General features: G+C 33.9%; 1 protein-coding gene across 1 annotated transcript in view; it reads left to right on the top strand.

Annotated features, from left to right (window-relative positions):
* Nucleotides 1-21,495, top strand: part of LOC148612842 (abnormal spindle-like microcephaly-associated protein homolog) — a 30,602-nt gene that overhangs the window by 2,258 nt on the left and 6,849 nt on the right. Inside the window, exons 2-17 of the mRNA XM_088594663.1 lie at nucleotides 218-3,698; nucleotides 4,052-4,138; nucleotides 4,638-4,784; nucleotides 5,431-5,667; nucleotides 6,937-7,004; nucleotides 7,441-7,582; nucleotides 9,072-9,202; nucleotides 9,643-9,818; nucleotides 10,727-10,869; nucleotides 11,051-11,136; nucleotides 12,007-12,225; nucleotides 12,830-13,019; nucleotides 13,556-13,629; nucleotides 15,174-15,374; nucleotides 16,305-16,499; nucleotides 16,888-20,994. Coding sequence (XP_088450789.1) covers nucleotides 218-3,698; nucleotides 4,052-4,138; nucleotides 4,638-4,784; nucleotides 5,431-5,667; nucleotides 6,937-7,004; nucleotides 7,441-7,582; nucleotides 9,072-9,202; nucleotides 9,643-9,818; nucleotides 10,727-10,869; nucleotides 11,051-11,136; nucleotides 12,007-12,225; nucleotides 12,830-13,019; nucleotides 13,556-13,629; nucleotides 15,174-15,374; nucleotides 16,305-16,499; nucleotides 16,888-20,994 — 9,684 coding nt within the window. The remainder of the gene's footprint in view (nucleotides 1-217; nucleotides 3,699-4,051; nucleotides 4,139-4,637; nucleotides 4,785-5,430; nucleotides 5,668-6,936; nucleotides 7,005-7,440; nucleotides 7,583-9,071; nucleotides 9,203-9,642; nucleotides 9,819-10,726; nucleotides 10,870-11,050; nucleotides 11,137-12,006; nucleotides 12,226-12,829; nucleotides 13,020-13,555; nucleotides 13,630-15,173; nucleotides 15,375-16,304; nucleotides 16,500-16,887; nucleotides 20,995-21,495) is intronic.

The raw sequence follows: 21,495 nt of genomic DNA, 5'->3' as shown, positions 1-21,495 counted from the left end.
ACATACACCATATTAAATTTAGATGATAAAGATGCAAAAAGGGCACCATCTAGCCATCGACTCACTAAATGTTGAGCAACATTTGTATTATAAGCCCATTATCAACAGTTTTTTATGTTGTACAAATTCAAATTCTTTAAAAATACAGTAATGACTATGTACATTTTGTACCTGTGTATTCTTATCAAATACATGTATTTCAGTTTTCTTCTTTCAGAAAAGAAAAGGTCTTCTAGGGTCCAAAGTGCAAAAGCCATTTTCCATACTTCACACACAAAGTCTAGCTAACATAAAAAAGTCCTATAGCCCACAGAAAGAGGATAAGAAAATAACAAGTGGAGGAAAGCCAATAAAAGACAACAAAAATACTAGCTCAGGAAAAACCCAACCAGGAATAAAGAAAGATAGTACAGGAAAAATACAGCCAGAAATTAAGAGAGACATTACTGGAAAAACACGGCCAATCTCTGATGAAAACAATATGTCTATAGGGACAGTTGAGACACCTGAGTTTCTTGAAATTAATAATGAAAATGATCCAAAATCTGAGAGACGTAAAAGTCACAGAAGATCTAGCACTTATGTCAAAATGCCTGATTTGGGAATGTCACCGATTGGATTTCCACCGGGGACTGGGAAGAAGACGAATGTCAATGATATCTTACACAGTACAGTAAGATCTGATGTAGCTAGTGATGCATCACCACAAAACATAGTGGAAAGTGACAAGGAGAATAGTCCAGCATGTCTTCCACCTAAAACTCCTGATGATAAAAAACTTGAGGCTGTACAGGTTTTAACACAAGGCTTAGTTTCCCCTAACAGTTTCCTACAAGATTCACTGTGCCAACAGAATGATGAAGTAAAAACTGGACAGGCAAGTGATAATGGTTTTGAAGGTAAAGATCAGCCATTTGAACAGAAGAACTTTCTTAGTCCTGACACATTCCTAAAAAATCTTGGCTCAAAAGTAGATAAAGATGTAGTCAAATGCCCTTTGAGCAATATTCCAAGTCCTGAGGCTGTACTGAATCGTTCAATTCCTCATGAGATTGTTATTCAACAGCTAGGCAATGTACAAGCTCAGCTTGAAAAGAAAATGCCTGTACATAACAATTGGAAAAGTGGTGCCATAAAGAGCAAAAAGGCACTACAAATTGCTCAGAGTAATGACAGACGTGAAACCTTTGTTAAATCTAAAAGCAACAGGAGAACATCAAGAAGCGGGTCTACCAGAGGAAGCACTACTGCTAATACTAGAAGAGAGACATTTGAAAAGCATTGTATGAAAGCTAATCCATTTGTTGAAGTCCCCACAGAAATTACATCTAGTCCACGCCGTACAACTTATACTGTCAAGCAAACAAAGCCAAATAATAAGACAAAACAAAAGACTGTTAAATCACATGGTGTCAAAAAGAACGAAAATGGCTACAAACGGATTGAGACTGATGTTGTTACTACTGAAACTGTACTTGGTAAAAACACTGAAATTGTATCTACCACAAAGCATACAGAGGTAGTAGAGACTTACACATGCTCATTTATAGAGGAGGAAGTGATTCCAACACCTGAGAGGTCATTAGCTTGTAATCAGCAGAAGAAAACAACAACTAAGACTGAAATATCAAAAGTTGTTGATTCAAACACTGTGACCAAAAATAGAACTATCCCAACACCAGAGAGATCACAATGTGGGAAACAACTGTTCTCCCCACGAACTGGTCAGAAAGTTCATACCAGCTCAGGAGATTCATCCTTTGGTTCCCCACGTCGTCTGCCTAATAGCCCTCTTGCTGCTGTTATAAATAAACGCTCCTCAATGACAGTCACAAAGGATAAACCATCTGATGTTCTGGTGGAACAAACTGAGAAAAGGTTGTCTACTTGCCTTTTTGGGGATAAAAAGGATAAAGGTAATGATATGGAAGAGGATTCTTTGGAGGACAAACAACTAGTTTTTGCCATCAAGGAGGACTCTTTGGAGGACAAAAAAACAGTTTCTGCCATAAAGGAGGAGGATTCTTTAGAGGACAAAAAATCAGTTTTTGCCATAAAGGAGGAGGATTCTTTGGAGGACAAAAAATCAGTTTTTGCCATAAAGGAAGAGGACTCTTTGGAGGACAAAATAACAGTTTCTGTCATCATGGAGAAGGAGGAGAACTGTTTTACTCCTACTGCAAATAAGACAACCTGTCAAAACATTGTCATGGATACAACTATGAGGGAAGCTAAAATAACAACAGAAAATAGTATTACTGACACCCCAACAAGAGATGCTAGACTTCATAATTCTAAGTTTTTACCTAATAAAACTAACTTTGATACATCATCTATTGACACACCAATGAGAGAATCTGGAATTATGACAGGAAAATTCTCAACCAATTGTACAAATGTGGCTAAAATGAATCAATCAATTGAAGACATGTGTTTACTTCAAACTGATTCTCTAAAAACTTACAAGGAATTGAAAGGAGCATATGAATCAAACAGTTCAGTCTCATGTGAAAGAAGTTTCAAGGTAACTCATCACACTGATGACCAATTTTGTAAAGAACCAGCTTCTAGCAATGATTTAGACACACCAATGAGGGAGATGTTGCCCTCATTGAAAACAGTTGATGTCAAAGCCATGCAAATCCAGAAAAATAACAATGATACAAGCTCTCATATGATTGACACTCCTCTTAGAAACCTTGAAAATTTTAACATGACCAATGGAACTGACATTGACAATGCCAAACCAAAGCGAAGGTCTTTTTGGGGAAAGCCTTGTGATCTCAGTACTACATTTGATAATGTGGACACTCCAATGAAAAACCTGGTCTATGAAAATGATGCTGAAAAGAAAGAAAGTAAAAGGAAGTCATTTTGGGAAAAGGTAGAGGAAGGAAAAGTTGTAACTCCTTTAATTGTGAATGATGATAATGATTCTAGCATTACATGTAATGTCACACCATGTGGTCATCAGGCCCAAGAAGAAGAGAAAAACCCCAGTTTTCCTACCACCCCATACCACATGCTTCCCCAAAGACCAAACCCTGAGAACTCCAGGAGATCTACTCATGTAGTGGAAAATCCTAAAGTTCTAAATTTGAATGAAACTCAAAAGAAAAAACTCTTTGCTGACCAGGAAATTCAAGAATGTGTTGTAAAAGATGAGGCCAGTCTAATTGAAAAATCTCAATCCTGCAATGAGACTAAAGGCTTTGATATTAAAATTGAAAATCCTGAACTTTCTCAGGATGAAAAAACAGTATGCATAAGCTCTGAAAAAGAAATTACTGAAAACAAACTTAACCTCGATCATATTACCAATGAAATTTTCACACTAGTCAAGGACAAACAGACAGAGAAAAGTAGTGAAGAAACTGTTGATGCCTCTGGATTGTTCTTCGTTTCCTGTTCCCCTGTGAAAACAGTAGAAAAACCAGCTATTACAACATTAACTAAACCATTAAGAAAGCAGCCAATCAGATCAACTGTTACAAACCAGAAGAAGACCAGCCCAAAGAGACCCCTTAATCATGGGAAGATGTCAGAGAATAAGAGGAGGAGGATAAATGAAGATCTCCAAGGAAAAACTGATTTGAAACAAAGGTCAGAGGTTTTGATGAAACCAGAAACTGAACAAGGCAAGAAGCATCAGCAGCCATCTAAACAAAACAAGCTGTCCTCCAGACCAAATAATAAAGGTTAGTATGACTTACTAGATGATGAATTAAATACAATATATTGGTAATGGTGTTATTGTAAATATGTAAACAATCTAAAAACAAAACAAAAAAAAGTTAATTTTAAAAGTGCCAAAAAATGTAAAGATTTCTTGATTTAAGAGTTTAACAGTTCTACTAACCCTGGGTATATTGTTTAACTTGCCTAAATTGTTAGACAAAAAAATAACAATTTACTTAATTTCTCTTAAATCTGAAAAATTTTTTAATAACTCCAAAAATAGAATGTATAATAATTTTTCAATATGAAAATGTCTGGTACTAAAATATATATTAGATAAGTTTATTTGTCAAATGCACATCCTTTGATTTAGGTAGTGCTGCAGTCCAGGGTAGAGTTAAGTCCCTTGCTAAAGGGGTAGCACAATCCAAACTAATGTTGGTCAAAAAGACAAAGACAGGTATGTAAACTGTTTTATATCTTACAATATACATTATCTGAAGCGATAGCAGTAGAAACTAGAAAAACTGAGTGAAGCTATCTAAAGGATACTCCTGCTTCCTATCCCAGTAACCATTTGGTAAAAATATAAAAGTATCCAAACAGAAGGTTTGTCGCTTCTGTTAAAATATCAAGTGGCTGTGTTTTAAAGTACATGTAGTTGAAGAGAAAATTGTAACAAAAATGTTGTGGTGAAAAAGAAGATGATAACACCATGATCACTAAATACAATCCACAAAGCAGGTGGTATACACAAGAAATGAAATTACAAAAATCAACCTTTTACATTTGCCTTTCCACAAACAACTCCACACACATGTAACAGTGTTATCACAAAAAATGTATTTTGACTTTCCTCAGATAGTTGAAAATTTCATTGGAATGATTTTCTATTGAAAAAAGAAATTAAAAAGGTCATTATGCAGTGTGATAAGAAATAAAATGCAATTTTTTTCCAGCTCTCCCCAAACATCCCTTGCCATTTGCTGCCAAAAATATGTATTATGATGAACGATGGATGCAGAAACAAGAAAGAGGCTTTGTCCACTGGCTAAACTTTGTTCTTACGCCACCAGATGAATATCAACAGACCACAAAAATAAAAGGTACGTTAAAAATAAGATGGAAACTTAGGTTTTAAGAAAATTAAGATGTTACCTGTTTTAACATAAATGACAGCAATATGAATATTATACCTACGAATTATTCCAATGAGTAAATATTTGTAGGATCTTGTAACACTTCATTCTACTCTTTTTTCTGATGATCTTTCTGATGAACCATCAGATTTTGGCTCCCATGATTTTGATCTTGGTTCCCTTGATTGCTCCTTGAAAGCATTATTTAAAAATTTTAAATTCTGGTTAAGAAATTGTATGTGCAAGACTTGTAAGAGTTGTCAAGGACGTTTAAAAATCACCATCATTTGATTTTAAAAAAGTCATATGAACTGGAAGGATATTTGTTGTTAGGTCCTCTATGCTGTGACTGAGAATAATAACTAGGGCTAATTTAAGGAGGTAGACCTAGGATAAAGGACATAACTCATGAAGTCAGTGATATGTTTGTATGATATTGAATTTCACCATAGCCTGTCAAGCTTTCATTTGAAACAGATTGAAATCAGTCCAGGTTACTTTGATGCTTACATGATATTGATGTAAAATGCTGAATACAAACATTCCAATGATTTTTATGAGTTGTGTCCCATACTCTAGGTCTACCTTCTTAAATAAGATTCTTTTTATACAGTTGATGCAGGAAAAATCAGTATGGACAATGTCAAGAGCAGTGTAAAACTGGCCCCTACAAGGGAAGTATTATCTTTCCGAGCTTACTCTGAACGACGTAGACTGAACCAACTGAGACGAGCTGCCTGTAAATTGTTCCAGTCGAAAGAGGTTGTTCATGTTGTACAGAAAGTAGAGGTTGAGGTTGAGAGTGATAGACTGTATGTAAGGAAAGACAGGAAGGTCCATGCTGACTTAGGTACAGTATACTATTGGTGATTAATGTAAAATTTAAGTCACTCTCATAAATTTGAATTATCTTCCTTAGATGTTCTTTTTGACCAAAAGTTATAAAGGTAAATTACAGGTTGATATGAAGTTGTGAAATAATATTACAATGATACTTCATTCATTAACTGCTCATTTCAGATGTTTCTATGGAAGTAACCATGTGTAGACATTACAGTGTTTTGTTTTGGTTTTTTTTTCTCCAATACAAAAACTTTTTTTTTATTTTCATGTGAAAATAGAACTTCCTAATATATATATATATATATGTTGAAAAAAAGAACAGTACTTCACCTGTTGATAAAATGCATACAATAATTTCTTAATGTTCAGTGATGTTCACATAGGAATACAAATGATACTTAAAGGAGAAGACCATGTTATTGTGCAGGTCATAAATATCAAAATATTCATGAAAATTAAATTGAAACAAATTAGTTTCCTTTTCTTAATAAATAAATTGAGATTTATAATTAGGAAATTTGAATTTCCCGCGCCTATAGTCGCCACCATGACAGGTTGAACTGTGACGTCACGAAGTCGGTTTGTAAAGTGAAAGTAAATAGGTAATTGATTACAATGTCCGAAGAAATCGTCAATTTGGGACTTTTCCCCTATAATTTCAACCAAAATTAATAATTGAGATTGAGGAACAACATATATAAGCAAATGTCAGAAATCATTGACGCACAACAGGATTTGCAGCCAGATGACTAGTATTTGTAGGGAAAATCTTATGGCTATTTCTGGAGAATCTTCGTGTTGCTGGTAAAAAAAAACTTTCAGAACATTTCTCTTTTATCATTCGTGCGATAGTAAGCTTGACAAGTCATCGTGTTTTGGTGATTAGATGAACATGGTCATAGAAATATTTATGGAATTTTCTTTGTTTACATATTATTTGCAGTATTTATATCAGTACCAAACCGACTTAGTGACGTCACGAGCCAATCGGAAGCTATCGGTAAAAATCAATAAAATCTGGCTATGATCTTCCTTCAGATAGGAGAGTTCTGTAAGATGGCTATCCACTTATATTTCTAAGATTTCGAACTTTGCATAGCCTTGAGCATTTTATAAAAGCGCATTTTGTATTTAAGGTTATTTATTTTTGTTTACTTGGGTATGATTTATTATAAGAGCCTAACTTAATGCAAAGGTGGTCTTTCCCTTTAAATGAATAGCCATCCTTGCCAATCAAGTAATTTCCATTCTTCATAATTATGCAATTTGTTTACAGGTTTGAAGCAAGCCATTTTAGACATGTTGCTATCATTTAATCCTCTCTGGCTTCGGATAGGTCTGGAGGTAAGAATAACTCTACTGTCCTCTCTGGCTTCAGATAGGTGTGGAGGTAAGAATAACTCTACTATCCTCTCTGGCTACAGATAGGTCTGGAGATAAGAATAACTCTGCTGCCTCTTAACGGTCTTTATTTCTGTTTGCCTACTTAAAAGTAAATCTAGAAGACATGTAATTCTACTTTCTTTTCCCAAATCAAACAGTTTGCATAAGATTTAACTCTTGTCTGGAACAAGTTCAGCACACTCTTTGAATTAAGGCATTCTTTGGCACTTGTAATCATATTTCTGTTATTCACTTTTCCAGTTAATTATCCTATTATTACTTCAGGACATAAAAAGTCTTTTTTTGTCAATTACAATTTGTTTGTAAAATCTAGCTTAAATTTTATCCTTCATATATTTAGGTTTAAGATGAAATAAAAGCTTCGTTTTCTTTTCAGACGACCTTTGGGGAGCTGATAATGATCCAGAACAACGGAGATGTTATTGGTCTGTCTCGTTTCATCATTACAAGGATTCTGGGTAATCCTGATATAGCTTGTGAGTTCTCTCACCCCTCTGTACCTCATCTTTATAGGGATGGTAAGTTTATGATTAAAATAGACAAAAAAATTGTTGGTCAGGATAATATAGCTTTGTTTGATGGGTTTTAATTTTGCTTTTGCAAAAAACATTACAAGGTCAACTTAAAATAATGTACAAATGTTAAAAACAGATATTTTTATCCTTTTCTTTGTTAATATAATAGTATTATTTGATATTGGTTGACTTACTCTGAATTAATACAATAAGATATTAAATTATTATATTTTTTTAGTGCTGATTTAAAACTTGATATGGCAACAGATTTATGATGGTTTCCCATTCATTTATAAAATATACAGGGTGTAGTTTGTTCAGAACAAGGCTCCAGACAGAGTGAAAAGTGCTTGCCATTGACCAAATTTGAGAAAATATTGTCAGACACTCATTTGCTTATGTTGGAATAATAATTTGATTTCTTTATTCAGTTTTGTCTTTGCTCGAATGCTTTAGTCAGAGTGTAAATGCTTTTTGAATGTCCTGTCTGATAATTTCTCCTTATTGTTTAGAAGTAATATGACCTTGACTAGTCTCAGTTATGCACTAGACATTCACATGTGAATTGTACCTATCTACGAGTCTTGTAGATTGTACAATATCGTTATTTTAAATGGATAGTAGTAATTTATGGAATGTTCTCTGTGTAAAAAATTTTGATAAATCATACTGAGAAGTAAGTATGGTCATTTCACTCTACGTCCTTCTCCAGCCAAAGCACCACAATGAGAATATCAATACACGGACTACAAAATTTTAAATATATGTTGAAAACAGCTATTAATTTTGGAGAAAGTTTTTTAAATAGATAGGATAATCAATTGGTTATTGTGAATAAGAAAAACATATTAACTTGTGTTTAGAGGGCACAAAGATTACACTCATCCATCCTGTTTTGGTTATTCACTCTTTCAAATTAATTATCCAATTATTTCTACTATTTTGCTTGCACCTATTGTTTATTTATTCAATGAAGATTAATAAAATTTCTAATGGTGCAAAGTAAACCACATAGTCAATGTAGTATGAAGGAAAATAATACATTATAGAGTGTGGAGAAAAAAAATTATTTGAATAAATAAAACCCTTTTTACCAACAGCCAGTTTACTTTATGTAGCAGCTTTTGATACAGATCCAAAAAAACTCAAAATGGCCTTTAATATATCAGTTCTTTGTTTTTTTTTTCAATGCTACAAGTGATGTTATATGTATTCAGGCAATTGTTTACTTCATGGCTACATCAACGAGATTTTGATCATTTTGAAAAATTGTCTGTAAATGCTGTAACAGCTCATTTTCACAGATTTAGAAAGTTATTTGACTTAAGTGGTTTTCAAAACTAAAAAAGGAAAAGTTTTGTTTTTTTTCCTCCAGTTAATTGATGGAATACACAAAATCTGTACAAATAATAATAATTGGAATTGATACCAGATTTCTGAATCCTTAGTCCAGAGTTCATGGGAATAATCTTCTTTTCCATGTTTTAATTAGGTTATGCAGTGGCTATAGCTCGACATTTACTAAAGAAGTTCCTGATACTGGTTTACTTCCTTGACCATGCCAAGTCGTGTAGACTGGTACCCCAGGATCCATGTTTATTTTGTAAAGATGCTGAATACAAGGTAATAAAGCCTCCTTAGATGTGAGAATGCATTGAGTTAACAAGGTCACACTTAAGTTTGTTTGGGATATTGAGGTCACATTAAAGTTTGTTTAATGTGAGAATACTAATTGAAGAACTGGGGTCATAATTTAGATTGTAAAATCTTTAATCAAGCTTCCTTTCTTTCATTCTAAACTAAGTTAGGTCCATTCAAAAGGTGCAAATATTTTTTTGTAAGATTGACTCCTGAGGGAGAAAAACGATTTTGATAAAGTAGTTCTGTATGGTTTTTCAATAATGAATTGTTTTGAAGCATTACCATGCTTTGTATGTTTTGTTTAGGAAGTTTTGTAGCATCCTTAAAAAAAAACATTTTGTAAGATAGATACACTAGATATACTACATGAGAATCATCATGGTTATCATCAAAAAAGGATTTTTTTTACATTTTCTTTACAGACTTGTAAAGCCATGTTGATAGACTTCTCAAAAGATTATCTGGCAGGAGAAGGTGACATCACCCGCCATCTTGGTTACCTTGGTTACCAGATCAAGCACCAGCAGACAGCCATGGATGAATTTGATTATGCTGTAACTAATCTGGCCACAGATCTTAAAGATGGAATTAGGCTGGCGTATGTAGAAATTAAAAATGAAAACTTACTTCATTTCATTATATGATTAAGCCATACATGCCAACCTAAAAGAATGCTGTGGTAAACTATGATCTTTCCATTGCCCCACACAAAGAAACCAAATGGTAGGTCATGACAGGTGACATGAAAACAAATCATGTATACTTTGAATTACTATAGCTGTTATTTCTGTCTACAAATTGTGTTGATCATTCTCTCCCCCCACCACCACACACACACAAGGTGAAAGTGAACTGAAAGCCTTGTCTTTATAATACCCCTCATTTTAAGTTGGATTATGTAGTGATAGGGGTGTCCAGCCTTCCTTCCATTATGCATAGGGGTACCAATCTTTTATCCATTACTCCTAAAACACTGAATGAAATTTAATGAAACTTTCACGGAATCTTTATTACATATTCCCATTGTGCGCCTCCCTATTTTAGATTGTGTTCAAAATCTATTTGGAGGTCAGAAGATGCTTGTTACCAAATGGGGGAGTGGAGGTATCTAGTTTCTAGCCTAATACTTTACAAATTTAAATACTGTATTGATTTGTTGGTAACATTTTGAATGGTAGGTCAGTTCAAGTTTAACTTATAGCAAAATTTTGTACTTTGGTGGGTCCTTTTTCCAATACAATAAAATTGATGGGTAAATATTGTGTCCAACCATGGGTCATAACTGATGGTGGGTGTGACCCAGCAACACTGGGTCAGTTGGCAGGTATAATTTAAAGACAAAACTTTGTCTACATTTCTATTAAATAGGTGAAGTATGGACAATTTTTTGTCAACATTTATTTTGGTTTTTTTTTTTATTTTTATTTTCAAGTGAAGCATTTTCTTCATTTTGAGTTCTTATCTTCTGTCTCATATGATGTTTATATAATATGTATTACATTGTAGTCGTGTGATGGAGATTTTAAGTGAGGGTGATTCCTTGACCAAGAGATTAAGAGCACCTGCCATTAGTCGTCTACAGAAGATACATAACATGGATGTTGTGTTTGAAATACTGGGGAAGCAAGGCATAACTATTGATCAGAATGGTATGTTTAATGTCTGAATGTAAAATAAAAACCAACTTTAATATCTATTAATTTTTACTGTAGAATTGGACTAACTACACTACAAATTATTACAAAATTCTTGGTGTATAAATGGTCTTAGTCCGTTATTGTTCTTATCTTTTTGACACCTGAAATTGAGACCTGCATGATTTTTGCTTAGGTTCAAAGGTCACCTCTAGAGATGTGGTAGATGGACACAGAGAAAAGACACTCAAACTGCTTTGGGCGTTGATTGTACAGTATCAGGTAACTTCATAGATTCACAGATCTTTACAACAAGAAATGGGCAAGTTTGTTGGGATTTATTTGCACCACAGCACAGCATTATTATTGCCTTTATGTACACTATTAAGAAATAATCTCTAGTTTGTAGTCAGACCATTGAAATCCTGGAATAATGGCCGTGTTTAGACATTGTTGTTTATTTTCGCACCCCTCTGGTTTTTTCATAGCAATAATATTTTTTGTCCTGCAACCCCCACTTTTCTTTTCATATTTTCATTAAATACACCTTAAAGTGTTATTTTATGAAATCTTTGTTATGTCTTCAGTGTTCACCTATTAAGACAAAACCTATGGAAAATCTACAGATATCATTTTCCAGCAAAATTTTAAGTGCTTATATTTCAAAAACAAGCACACTGACCCATCTACATTTTTATATTGTTCTAGCATGGAAGATATTGAAAGATTTCACAACCCTTTGAAATCATTGTTATTCTAAACTAGAGTAGGGAACATGCTTAAAGGAATGATATTCACTCATGTTCTCTTATTTTCAGTCATTTTTTTTTATTATACACCTGTTTTTAAGTGAGCCATATATAGTAATAACAATGTCATTCCAATCAACCATCTGTGCAACATTCTGTCCTTCCATTCAGAATCCTCAACTCATTCTAAACCAATTGATTAAATTTTAATGATTTTTTGTTATGACTTGGAAACTTCTCACTGGTATTCAGTACAGTGCCAAGCAATGCAGAAAATTAGATTTTTCATCATTTTAAGTTTTCCTGCCACAAATGCAGAATGATAAGAGGATGGACATACAATGCATATGAAAGACAAAATTCAAGTTCTGTTTTGATCACATGACTTTATTTGCTATATAAGGTTGGTCTACTGCTGAACAAAGAGCAGTTAAAAGAAGAGATTAGAATTCTAGAGAGAAGTCTGAAAGTGAAGAACCAGTTGGCTGCCTTACAGAGATATGAGTACTTTTTGAGCCAGAAGAAACGAGATTCCATTGATCCTGATCTGTTCTCACAGAATGAACTCATTTTTTTGTTGATGAAGTGGTGTAGAGTTGTTTGTGCCTTCTATGACATTAAGGTAATCTGCAAGACATGGAACTATATAGTGGTCCTTTACTCAATGTCCTTTGCAGGTATTTTATGTGTTCAACTCCTTTGAAATCAATAAACAGATTTTGCTGAGATTTTGTAGGATGGTTAGACAACATATTTCTCACACAGCCATTTTGATTCACCAAATTTTACAAAAACTATCAGTGTTATTAAAGAATGTAGATTTTTTTTATATGATAAATGCATACTGTAGTATTTAAATTGTGAAAAGTTAGAAAAGTTAGAGTTGATTTAGAAGTATAGATATCAAACAATGCCTTAAATAAAACTAAAAAAATGTGCTTTGATTTCACATTGAAACATTAATAGTCATGCATTTTTCCAGTTTACTTAGTACAATGTATAAGTAATTTGTCATAGTAAGACAACACAATGACCATGAAAGACCGGTAATAATGTGATAATCAGTTAGCACAGATTTATTCTAAAGTTCATGATTGTTGTGATAAAGATTTACAAGAGGTTATTGGTATTACTCAGTTTTGAGAAAAGTAGAATTTTGAATACAGCTTAAGATCTAATCTAGAATTTTAGTTAATAGAAATGTACATGAGATATTAATTTTTCAGGTTGAGAATTTTACAGTATCATTTGGTGATGGGCGTGTCCTGTGTCACCTAATCCACCACTACCATCCAGCCCTCTTACCAAGGGAGATAATAAAGTTACAGACTTCTACTACCTTGACTGAGGATATGGAACAATCTAATGACCCAAATGACAGTCTGAATGGCAGCTTTAATCATGCTCCATATAGTGGTAAGATATATTTTACAGGGGATTATTGCTCTACTCTGATCTTTCAACTTCTACTTCTAAGTCAGCAGTTCTTTTTGTCCAATCCAAATAATTCAGTGTCGGTGTCTAAGTTGTTTTCACAATTTCTCCTGCGACGATCAAGTTAGATTTTTATGCTTCTTCAGTGCCTCTCCGCTCTACAGAAAAATGTGAATATTATCTTACTCAGATCACCTCTGTTACATCTTCAAATTTCTGTTTTTAGTAAACAAACAGTTAAGTGCACAATTGAACTAAAAATTAGTCAAATAACTGTAGTAACTATTTCCATTACACAGTGTATAAAGTGTGCCCTTGTGATTTTGAATTAGTACACTGATATGATAGGGCACAGTCTGGTGATGACCACAAGAATATCGTCAGATGTACATGATATTTAATTTTTACATGGATGTCAAAAAGTGAAAATAAAGTTAAGATTTATTGTTTTATTTCAGTTGTCCGTTGAATAAATTAATATTAAAAGATTAAGATTGGTTTCTTTTTATAATTTTTAGGTGAGGGAGATGCTGAGTTATTTGAAAACATGCTGGTAAATGAAAAGGAGAACTTTAAGACACTGTATGAAAAGGTATTGTGTACTTGTATTGCTGTATTGGTCTTAATGTTAAATTATCAATGGATGTTCTCTGTTAAGCTCTAAAGATGTATGATATTTTGTGGGCTATGAAAATGCTTTTGATTTTTATTTGTTTTGAATGAGATAATATGATAAAGCAATGTAAAAGCATAATTATAATATAAAGATATCAAATCAGTGTTATCAGATTCCACTTTTAATGGATTTGTTAAGTTGGAAAGCAAACTTCAAGTATGGGAAAGTTAATCTTCATTTGAAAGTTTTCCTGTGGAAACCTAAAATTATCAAAGATCGTAGAACTTAAGGGCTGTGGTGCAAAATGGCCCAAGTTAATGCTATTAATCACCTGCAGCCCCTTCCACAAGAAAACATAAAAGTAAAATTCGTTATAATTATGACATCACAATACTTTGATCTATTATGACATGATAAGTTACGGCTTACAAATTTTACACTGCTGTGTTACATTGTATGCAAAATTGGAGAAGATAATGTTTTTTTGTTGTAGTAGGTATGTAAACTGTTTGTGTGTTAACCCTTACCATGTGGGAACCGTATATATACGGTCATGGGCTGTTTTCCAATTTTTGGGTTTTGGCAATTTATTTTTAGCTTTAGAAACCACAATGTGATTTCATATGCAAGCAGAGTTAATGTGGTTTAAAATGAGGCTATTTTCAGAGTTTTAACAAAAATAGGGACTTGAGAGCTGAAAAAGAGGTCATGAGTTAAGAAGGCCACAAAAAATTGATTTTTTTAGGGGTAGGCTCAGTTCTCTGCCTCAAACAACAGCATAATGGATCCATTGTGCTTCATTTCACCTGGTTTTCTATAGAATAATGATGTCTCTCACCACTCCTACGATGTCAACCCCATATACTAACCACTTTCAGTTTTAGGACAATCTGAAGCCAAAAACTGCAGAAAATCCTCATTTTTTTCTCCTAAGTGATCCCTCTTCCAATTATGACTGTAATTAGCAGTTTTTTTTTAGCTTAAATTGTCATCAGAAGGAAAAAGCTTTGAAACAATTGTACTTTGGACACTGTCTTACCCCTGGTGAACACCACATCCGGTGAAAAATGACCAAAGATGGCCATTTTCGGGCAACAGACCCATTTTCCCATGCATGCCCACCCATCTCCTCACCCCATTCACCCCACCCAGTGATCACCTACCTTTAACTTATTTAAAACAATTTCCATCAGCACCATGATGCAACTAATTTGCATAAGTATGCAAAATATCGAAATCTAGACATTTTTTTCAAACAATTCAGCATGGTGAGTGTTAATACAAACATATATTTATATTTAAATAATACTTTATCCTTTAGAATGATAAATATTTCTTTTTGTGTTTTGACTTTTACTCTTGTGATAGGTTATGAAGGGATTTTAACATATAGTTGAAGTGGGATTTTTATTTTTAATGTTGTAAATAAGTGTAATATATGGATATGCTTGTCTCTGTTATTTTAGAAAGCATTCATATGGTACTATAATATAATACATGTATCAATATTTCTTTGACAGGTGTCTGAACTGGGTGGTATACCTCTAATGTTACGATCCGCAGACATGTCCAACACCATCCCGGATGAGAAGGTTGTTGTTACTTATGTGACCTACTTGTGTGCTCGACTACTGGACATCAGACATGAATCCCGAGCTGCCAGGGTCATTCAGTTGGCATGGCGGCGTCATCATCTGCAAAAAGTTCAGAAAGATTTCCATGTAAGTTGATAACTATTGCAAAAAATGACAACTCATGAAACAATTTTTTTAAAGTGACCAAATCAAAAAATAAGTTCATTCTTTCTTCTACTACACTTTAGAAAAGGATTCTACAAATGATGATTCTATTTCTTAAATTCATGAGGTGTTACTCAGAAAATTCCCTATATTGATTACTGCTCTTAAAAGTTATAGACTATCTCGAAAAAAAATATGTCCAATTTTGCCTTCATTTGTTTATATTTGTAAACAAAGAAAAAAAACAACACAAAAGGATATTACGTACATGTCTATTGACAACTGTATGTGACTGTATTACTGAGCATCGCATATTAATATGATTTCAGTAAGATTTCATAATGAAAATGAACTCTATGTTATAACATGTTTAGGATCAGTATGTTAAAAATCTGTTTTTGTGCTTTTATGTATAAGTATTGTTAAGAATCAGGCAAAATAGGAAAAATCAGAAAAAATCAAAAACCCACTGATTTGCCAATATAATTTCACTTTTAGGATGATTTCTAAATAGTGTAAATAGTCAAATTAAACTTTCAAAATGGTGGTATTTTTTTTTTTCATACCATATTTCACCCTCTGTCTGATTCTTAAAGAGACTGACACTAAAGAATACATGAAATCATATGTTTTCAAAATTCATTTGAAAACAATACTCTTTTCATAATGAAATCTTATTGAAATCATATTAATATCTTTTAATTTTAATTTAATTGCTTTTCATGAATTCATATATTAGTCAGAAACATTAGGTTTTTTTTTTTTATGGTGGTCCTAAACATATAATAGGCATGTTTTTCAGGTGTTTCAAAATATTTTGCATTTTTTCTTGTGTTGCAGAGTACTAGACACTATGCACTGTCTTCCATTTATAGATTTTAGCTGCTATTCTGTGTTTAATTTTATTTCTAGGTAAAACAAGAAGCTGTAATTGTAATTCAGAGGTTTGTCAGAAAATGTCTCCAACAGAGACATCAACAAAGACAAGGAAAGGCAGCCCTGGTTGTACAGACTACATGGAGGGGCTTTAGTGCTAGAAACCAACTGAGACAGATGAAATGGACCAGGGATAATGAGAGAAAGATTAAAGCAGCTATTGTTATCAAGGTTTGTTAAGTATTGCTAGTTTATAGTGATGATTGAAACATGCTTGCATATTCTTTCTACAAAGAGTTTTTGTATATCTAACAGTGAAGTGATATTTTTTTCATTTAGACATTTTAATAAATTAGGTTTGTAGTTTATCAATATTTTTGTATAATGTTTAATCGTATTGCTTTTCTTGTGAAAATGACTATTTCTGAATCCAAATTCAAAAACACAATGTTAGAAAGATAATATATATCAAATGGAGTAGTCTGAAAATAGATAATGTGACTTTTAAATATTATATGGTATTGAGTTTAAAATTAGGTGCTTAGTTTGAATTGATATTTTTTATGACTACAAATAGAAACTAAAATAAAAAAAATGGGTTTTTTTTTTATCTTCTCAGAGGTATTTATTGGCCTGTAGAGACAGAAGGAGATATCAACAGAAGCTGAAGGCCATTGTCACCATCCAAGCAGAAGTGAGGTCACACATCTGTAGGCAGAAATTCCTGAGGGTTGTCAAGGCAACAAGATTTATCCAATCAAAATACAGAGCTTTCAAAGAGATGGCGAAATGTAGGTCAGAGTATCAAAGCCAACAGCAAAGTTGTGTCAAAATTCAAAAATGGTGGAAGATGGTTTTGGAAATGAAAAAACTTCAAAAAGACAAAGCAGTTATTGTAATTCAAGCAGTTTTTAAAGGTTTCATGGCCAAGAAGAAGTATGACTGTACAAGAAATAAGGTGATGAAACTCCAGGCTGCTATTCGAACATATTTAACAAGGAAGAGTTATTTACAACAGAGAAATGCTGCATTGACGATCCAGGCATGGTATCGTAGCCATCTTGTTGTTGCCAAGTGCCGAAGTCTGTTAAAAAAACAGAGATTGGCAGTTATATACATCCAGTCTTGTTTTAGGAGACACATATGCTTGATTAAGTACAAGAAGATGAAATCTGCAGCCATCATTATTCAGACTCAGGTAAGAACTTATCTTGCCATGAAGGAATTGAAACAGAAAAGGATGGCGGCTGTTAAAATTCAAAATAAATATAAAGCAAGGTTGCTGATGAAACAAGATAGAAAGAAATTCCAGCATGCTAAGACTGCTGCCATTACATTACAATCAGCATGGAGAGGTGTCATGGTTAGAAAGATGATTTCAAAAATGCATATGGCAGCCACCATTATTCAGGCTAGAGTTAGAACATACATTGCCATGAAGAAATTCAAACAGAAAAAGTTTGCTGCTGTTATAATGCAGAGACATTATAAAGCAAGGCTGCTGATGAAACAAGATATGATAAACTTTCAGCATATGAAAACTGCTGCCATTACAATACAGTCGGCATTTAGAGGTCACTTTGTTAGAAAGATGGTTACCAGAATGCATATAGCAGCAGTCATTATCCAAACCAAGTTCAGAGGTCAGATGGCTAGAGATTATTATCTTTGTCTTAGAGAGCTCACAATTACCTGCCAAAGAAAATGGAGATTAGTTCTGAAAGAGCGACAAGAGAAGGAATTGCTTCATAAACAAACACAGGCTGTAACTGTTATTCAGGCTGTCTACAGAGGATGTATAGAAAGAAGAAAATATAGTAAAGTAAAATCCAGTGCTATCATAATCCAGTCATATGTTAAAAGTTCTCAACAAAGAAAGAAATATCTGAAATTGAAGGCTGGTTCTTTGGTCCTTCAAAGGCATTACCGTGCAGTCAGACTTGCTAAGAAACAACGCTCCGAATATTTACTGAAGAAGAATGCTGCAGTTACAATACAATGTTCTTTCAGAGGATTTATTGCTAGATATATGCTTAAACTACAAAACAAAGCAGCAACTAAGATACAAGCTTGTTATAAAGCATACAAGCAGAGAAAGTTCTACAAGTCATTGAAGACAGCCACATCCATTATTCAAACAAAATGGCGTGCATTTGTATCAGGAAGAGAAACTCTTAGAGAATTCCTATTGATGAAAGGAGCTGCCATCACACTGCAAGCATTTTTCAGAGGTTTTGCTGTTCGTAAAATGTTCAGGCAGCTAAATGTAAATGCAACAAAACTTCAAGCCTGCTACAGAAGATATAGACAAAGGAAAACTTACCTTAAGGTTAAGAATGCTGTTTTAAAATGTCAGACTATGTACAGAGCCAAGGTTGCCTGTAACCAACAGAGACAGAAGTATTTAGAAATTAAAACAGCAGCATTGACAATACAGAGAGCTTATAGACAATACCGAATCACAAAGGAGAAGATGAAATTACACCATGCAGCAGTTAGTATTCAGAGTTGTTACCGGTGCCATGTGGAGAGACAAAAATATTGTAAATTGAAAGAAGCTGTCGTTAAGTGCCAGAGAGCATTTAGGAACAAAGTATTGGCCAAGAACTGTAGACACTCTTACTTGCATAAGAGAGTTGCCATAGTAACAATACAGTCAGGAATTAGGGGATGGCATGTCAGAGAAAATTTAAAGAGAAAGCAGTCAGCAGCAACAAAGATCCAGTCATGCTACAAGGCCTTTGTGATAAGAAAGAGATTTAATCTCATGAAATATGCTGCCATGACAATTCAGAGACACCATAGAGCAAATGCACTAATGTGTATTACCCGACATGAATATTTGATCAAGAAGGGTGCTACAATCACCATTCAGGCAGCTGTGAAAGGCTGGAAAGTTAGGAAGGAAATATGTAAACATCACAGAGCAGCAACAAAGATCCAATCTGCTTTCAGAGGTCATAGACAGCTAAAACATTTCAGAGTATTACAAAAAGCTGTTGTTTCTTGTCAGAGAATCTACAGAAATTGCTTGGTGGGTGCCAAAACTAGAAAATTATTTTTGTGCAAACAGAAATCTGTGGTAACATTACAGGCCACATTTAGAGGATGGGTAGTTAGAAAGGAATTAAGGAAAAAGCAAAAGGCAGCTACTATAATCCAATCTGTGTTTAGAGGGCACAAAGTTAATAAGAGGTATTTAAACCTGAAGCATGCTGTTATTACTTGTCAGAGAAGACTAAGGGCTTCAGTACTAGCGAAACATATGAGAAGACAGTACCTGATACAGAAAGGGGCTGCACTCACCATTGAAGATTGGTACTGTGCATGTAAACAAAGGAGAAATGAGAGGCTTCAAATTAGAGCAGCATCAATTATTCAGAGGTATTACAGAGCTTGTAATGTACGAAAAACTTTTGTTAGTCAGAGACAAGCAGTATTGACAATCCAAAGACAGTACAGAGCATTCAAATGTATGAAAATGGAACAACACCAGTATTTACTGACAAAAACTGCAGTGGCTGTGATTCAAAAACATGTAAGAGGACACTTAGCTAGGACACAATATGTGAAAGACAAAAATTGTGTTGTTAAAGTTCAAAGTGCTATAAGAACCTATTTACAAAGACGACATTATGCTAGGCTGAGATCTGCGGCTTCAGTTTGTCAGAAACGGTATAGAGAAACGAAACTCTCAAAACACGAGCAACAAGATTTCTTGAAAAAGAGATCAGCTGTTGTTATGATACAGTCTCATTTTAGAGAATATAAGAAGCAAAAGTTGTGCAGATTAAAAGAGAATTCTGCCATAATTATTCAAAAGCATTATAGACGATATCAAGCCTGTAAACAATTTAGTTCTGTCAAAAGTGCTGTGCAAACTATACAGACACATTGGAGAGCTACTCTGCTCAAGCGTCAAGAGCATGCAATGTTCATGGTGAAGAAGGGTGCAGCCATTACTATACAGGCTTGGTGGAAAGGACAAAAGGTGAGGAAACATTACACACGGATGTACAAAACTGTCAAATCATTACAAAGGTATGTAAGGACCAAACAACAGAGAAAGCAATATTTAGTCAGAAGGTCCTCTGCCATTGTTATTCAGAGTCATTTGAGGTCTTATTTGAAAGGTAGAGAAGTAAGGATTAATTATCTCAGAATGAAAGAGTCTGTAATCAAAATTCAAGCATTGATAAGATCTTATAAAGCCAGGAAGTTGTTGAAACAGATCAAAGCATGTACTCTGATTCAGTCACATATCCGAAGGTACATTTGTCAGGAGAAATACAATCAACTTCAAGAAGCTACAGTTACTATTCAGTCTTACTACAGAGGACTTCAGGAAAGAAGAAATTTCCAGAAAAAGCTATTGGCTGTTGTCAAAATACAGAAGTGTGTAAAGAGACGCTCATTTGCTAACCGTGTCAAAAACTATTTAGAGGAGCGCAGAAAGAGTGCTATTAAAATCCAGAGTCTATATCGAGGTCATAGGGCAAGGAAACAAGTTAAAAAAATCAGGGCAGCCATCTTGATTCAGTCTTTGATGAGGATGCACTTGGCAAGACAAGAATTTGTTGCCTGTATCAAGAAAGTAATTATGGTTCAATGCTGTGTAAGAAGGTATCTAGCGCTGAAGACTTGTCAGAAATTGAGGAGAAAAGGTAGTGCTGCCACCTGTATTCAGAGATGTTATAGACTGTATAAAGAAAGACAACTGTTAGAGGTAAGCATTGTTGCTAGTGAATTTAAATCTTTTTTTTTTGGGGGGGGGAGGGGGGGCATTTAAAATGCAATGTATCTCTCACTACAAAAGGGTTTTTTTTTTCAATTAACTTACTAAGATCAGCTACATGTATCACATTCTTTATAACAAACATTATACATTAAAACTATATCTTCTGTAAACTAACGAAGGGAAAAAACTGTGGTAATGAGAGCCAGTTACAGGTACAAGTATATTTATACTGCAGTTGTTCTACTTGAGTAGTTAAATTCATTGACCATATATTTACAAATGATATATCCTCACTGACTGATAATAACTTTTTGAGGTGATGTCACAATCGTTTCATAGTTATGAAGTTGCCAGGATGTTGCCCCCTTAGAATAGAAACCTTGTTTTTCTTGCTTTAAACATTGAAGACAATAACAGTGCACCGACTTGACAAAAATGTTAATATACAGATTTTGCTTGAACCGGTGAAAATGCTTTCACAGCCTCACA

The sequence above is a fragment of the Perna viridis genome, chromosome 7 (assembly GCF_037379345.1).
Source record: "Perna viridis isolate PV_CMFRI_1.1 ecotype Kerala chromosome 7, ASM3737934v1, whole genome shotgun sequence".
In the NCBI taxonomy this organism is placed as follows: domain Eukaryota; kingdom Metazoa; phylum Mollusca; class Bivalvia; order Mytilida; family Mytilidae; genus Perna; species Perna viridis.
The sequence above is the reverse complement of the archived record's forward strand: the minus strand, read 5'-3'. Positions and strand labels throughout refer to the sequence as shown.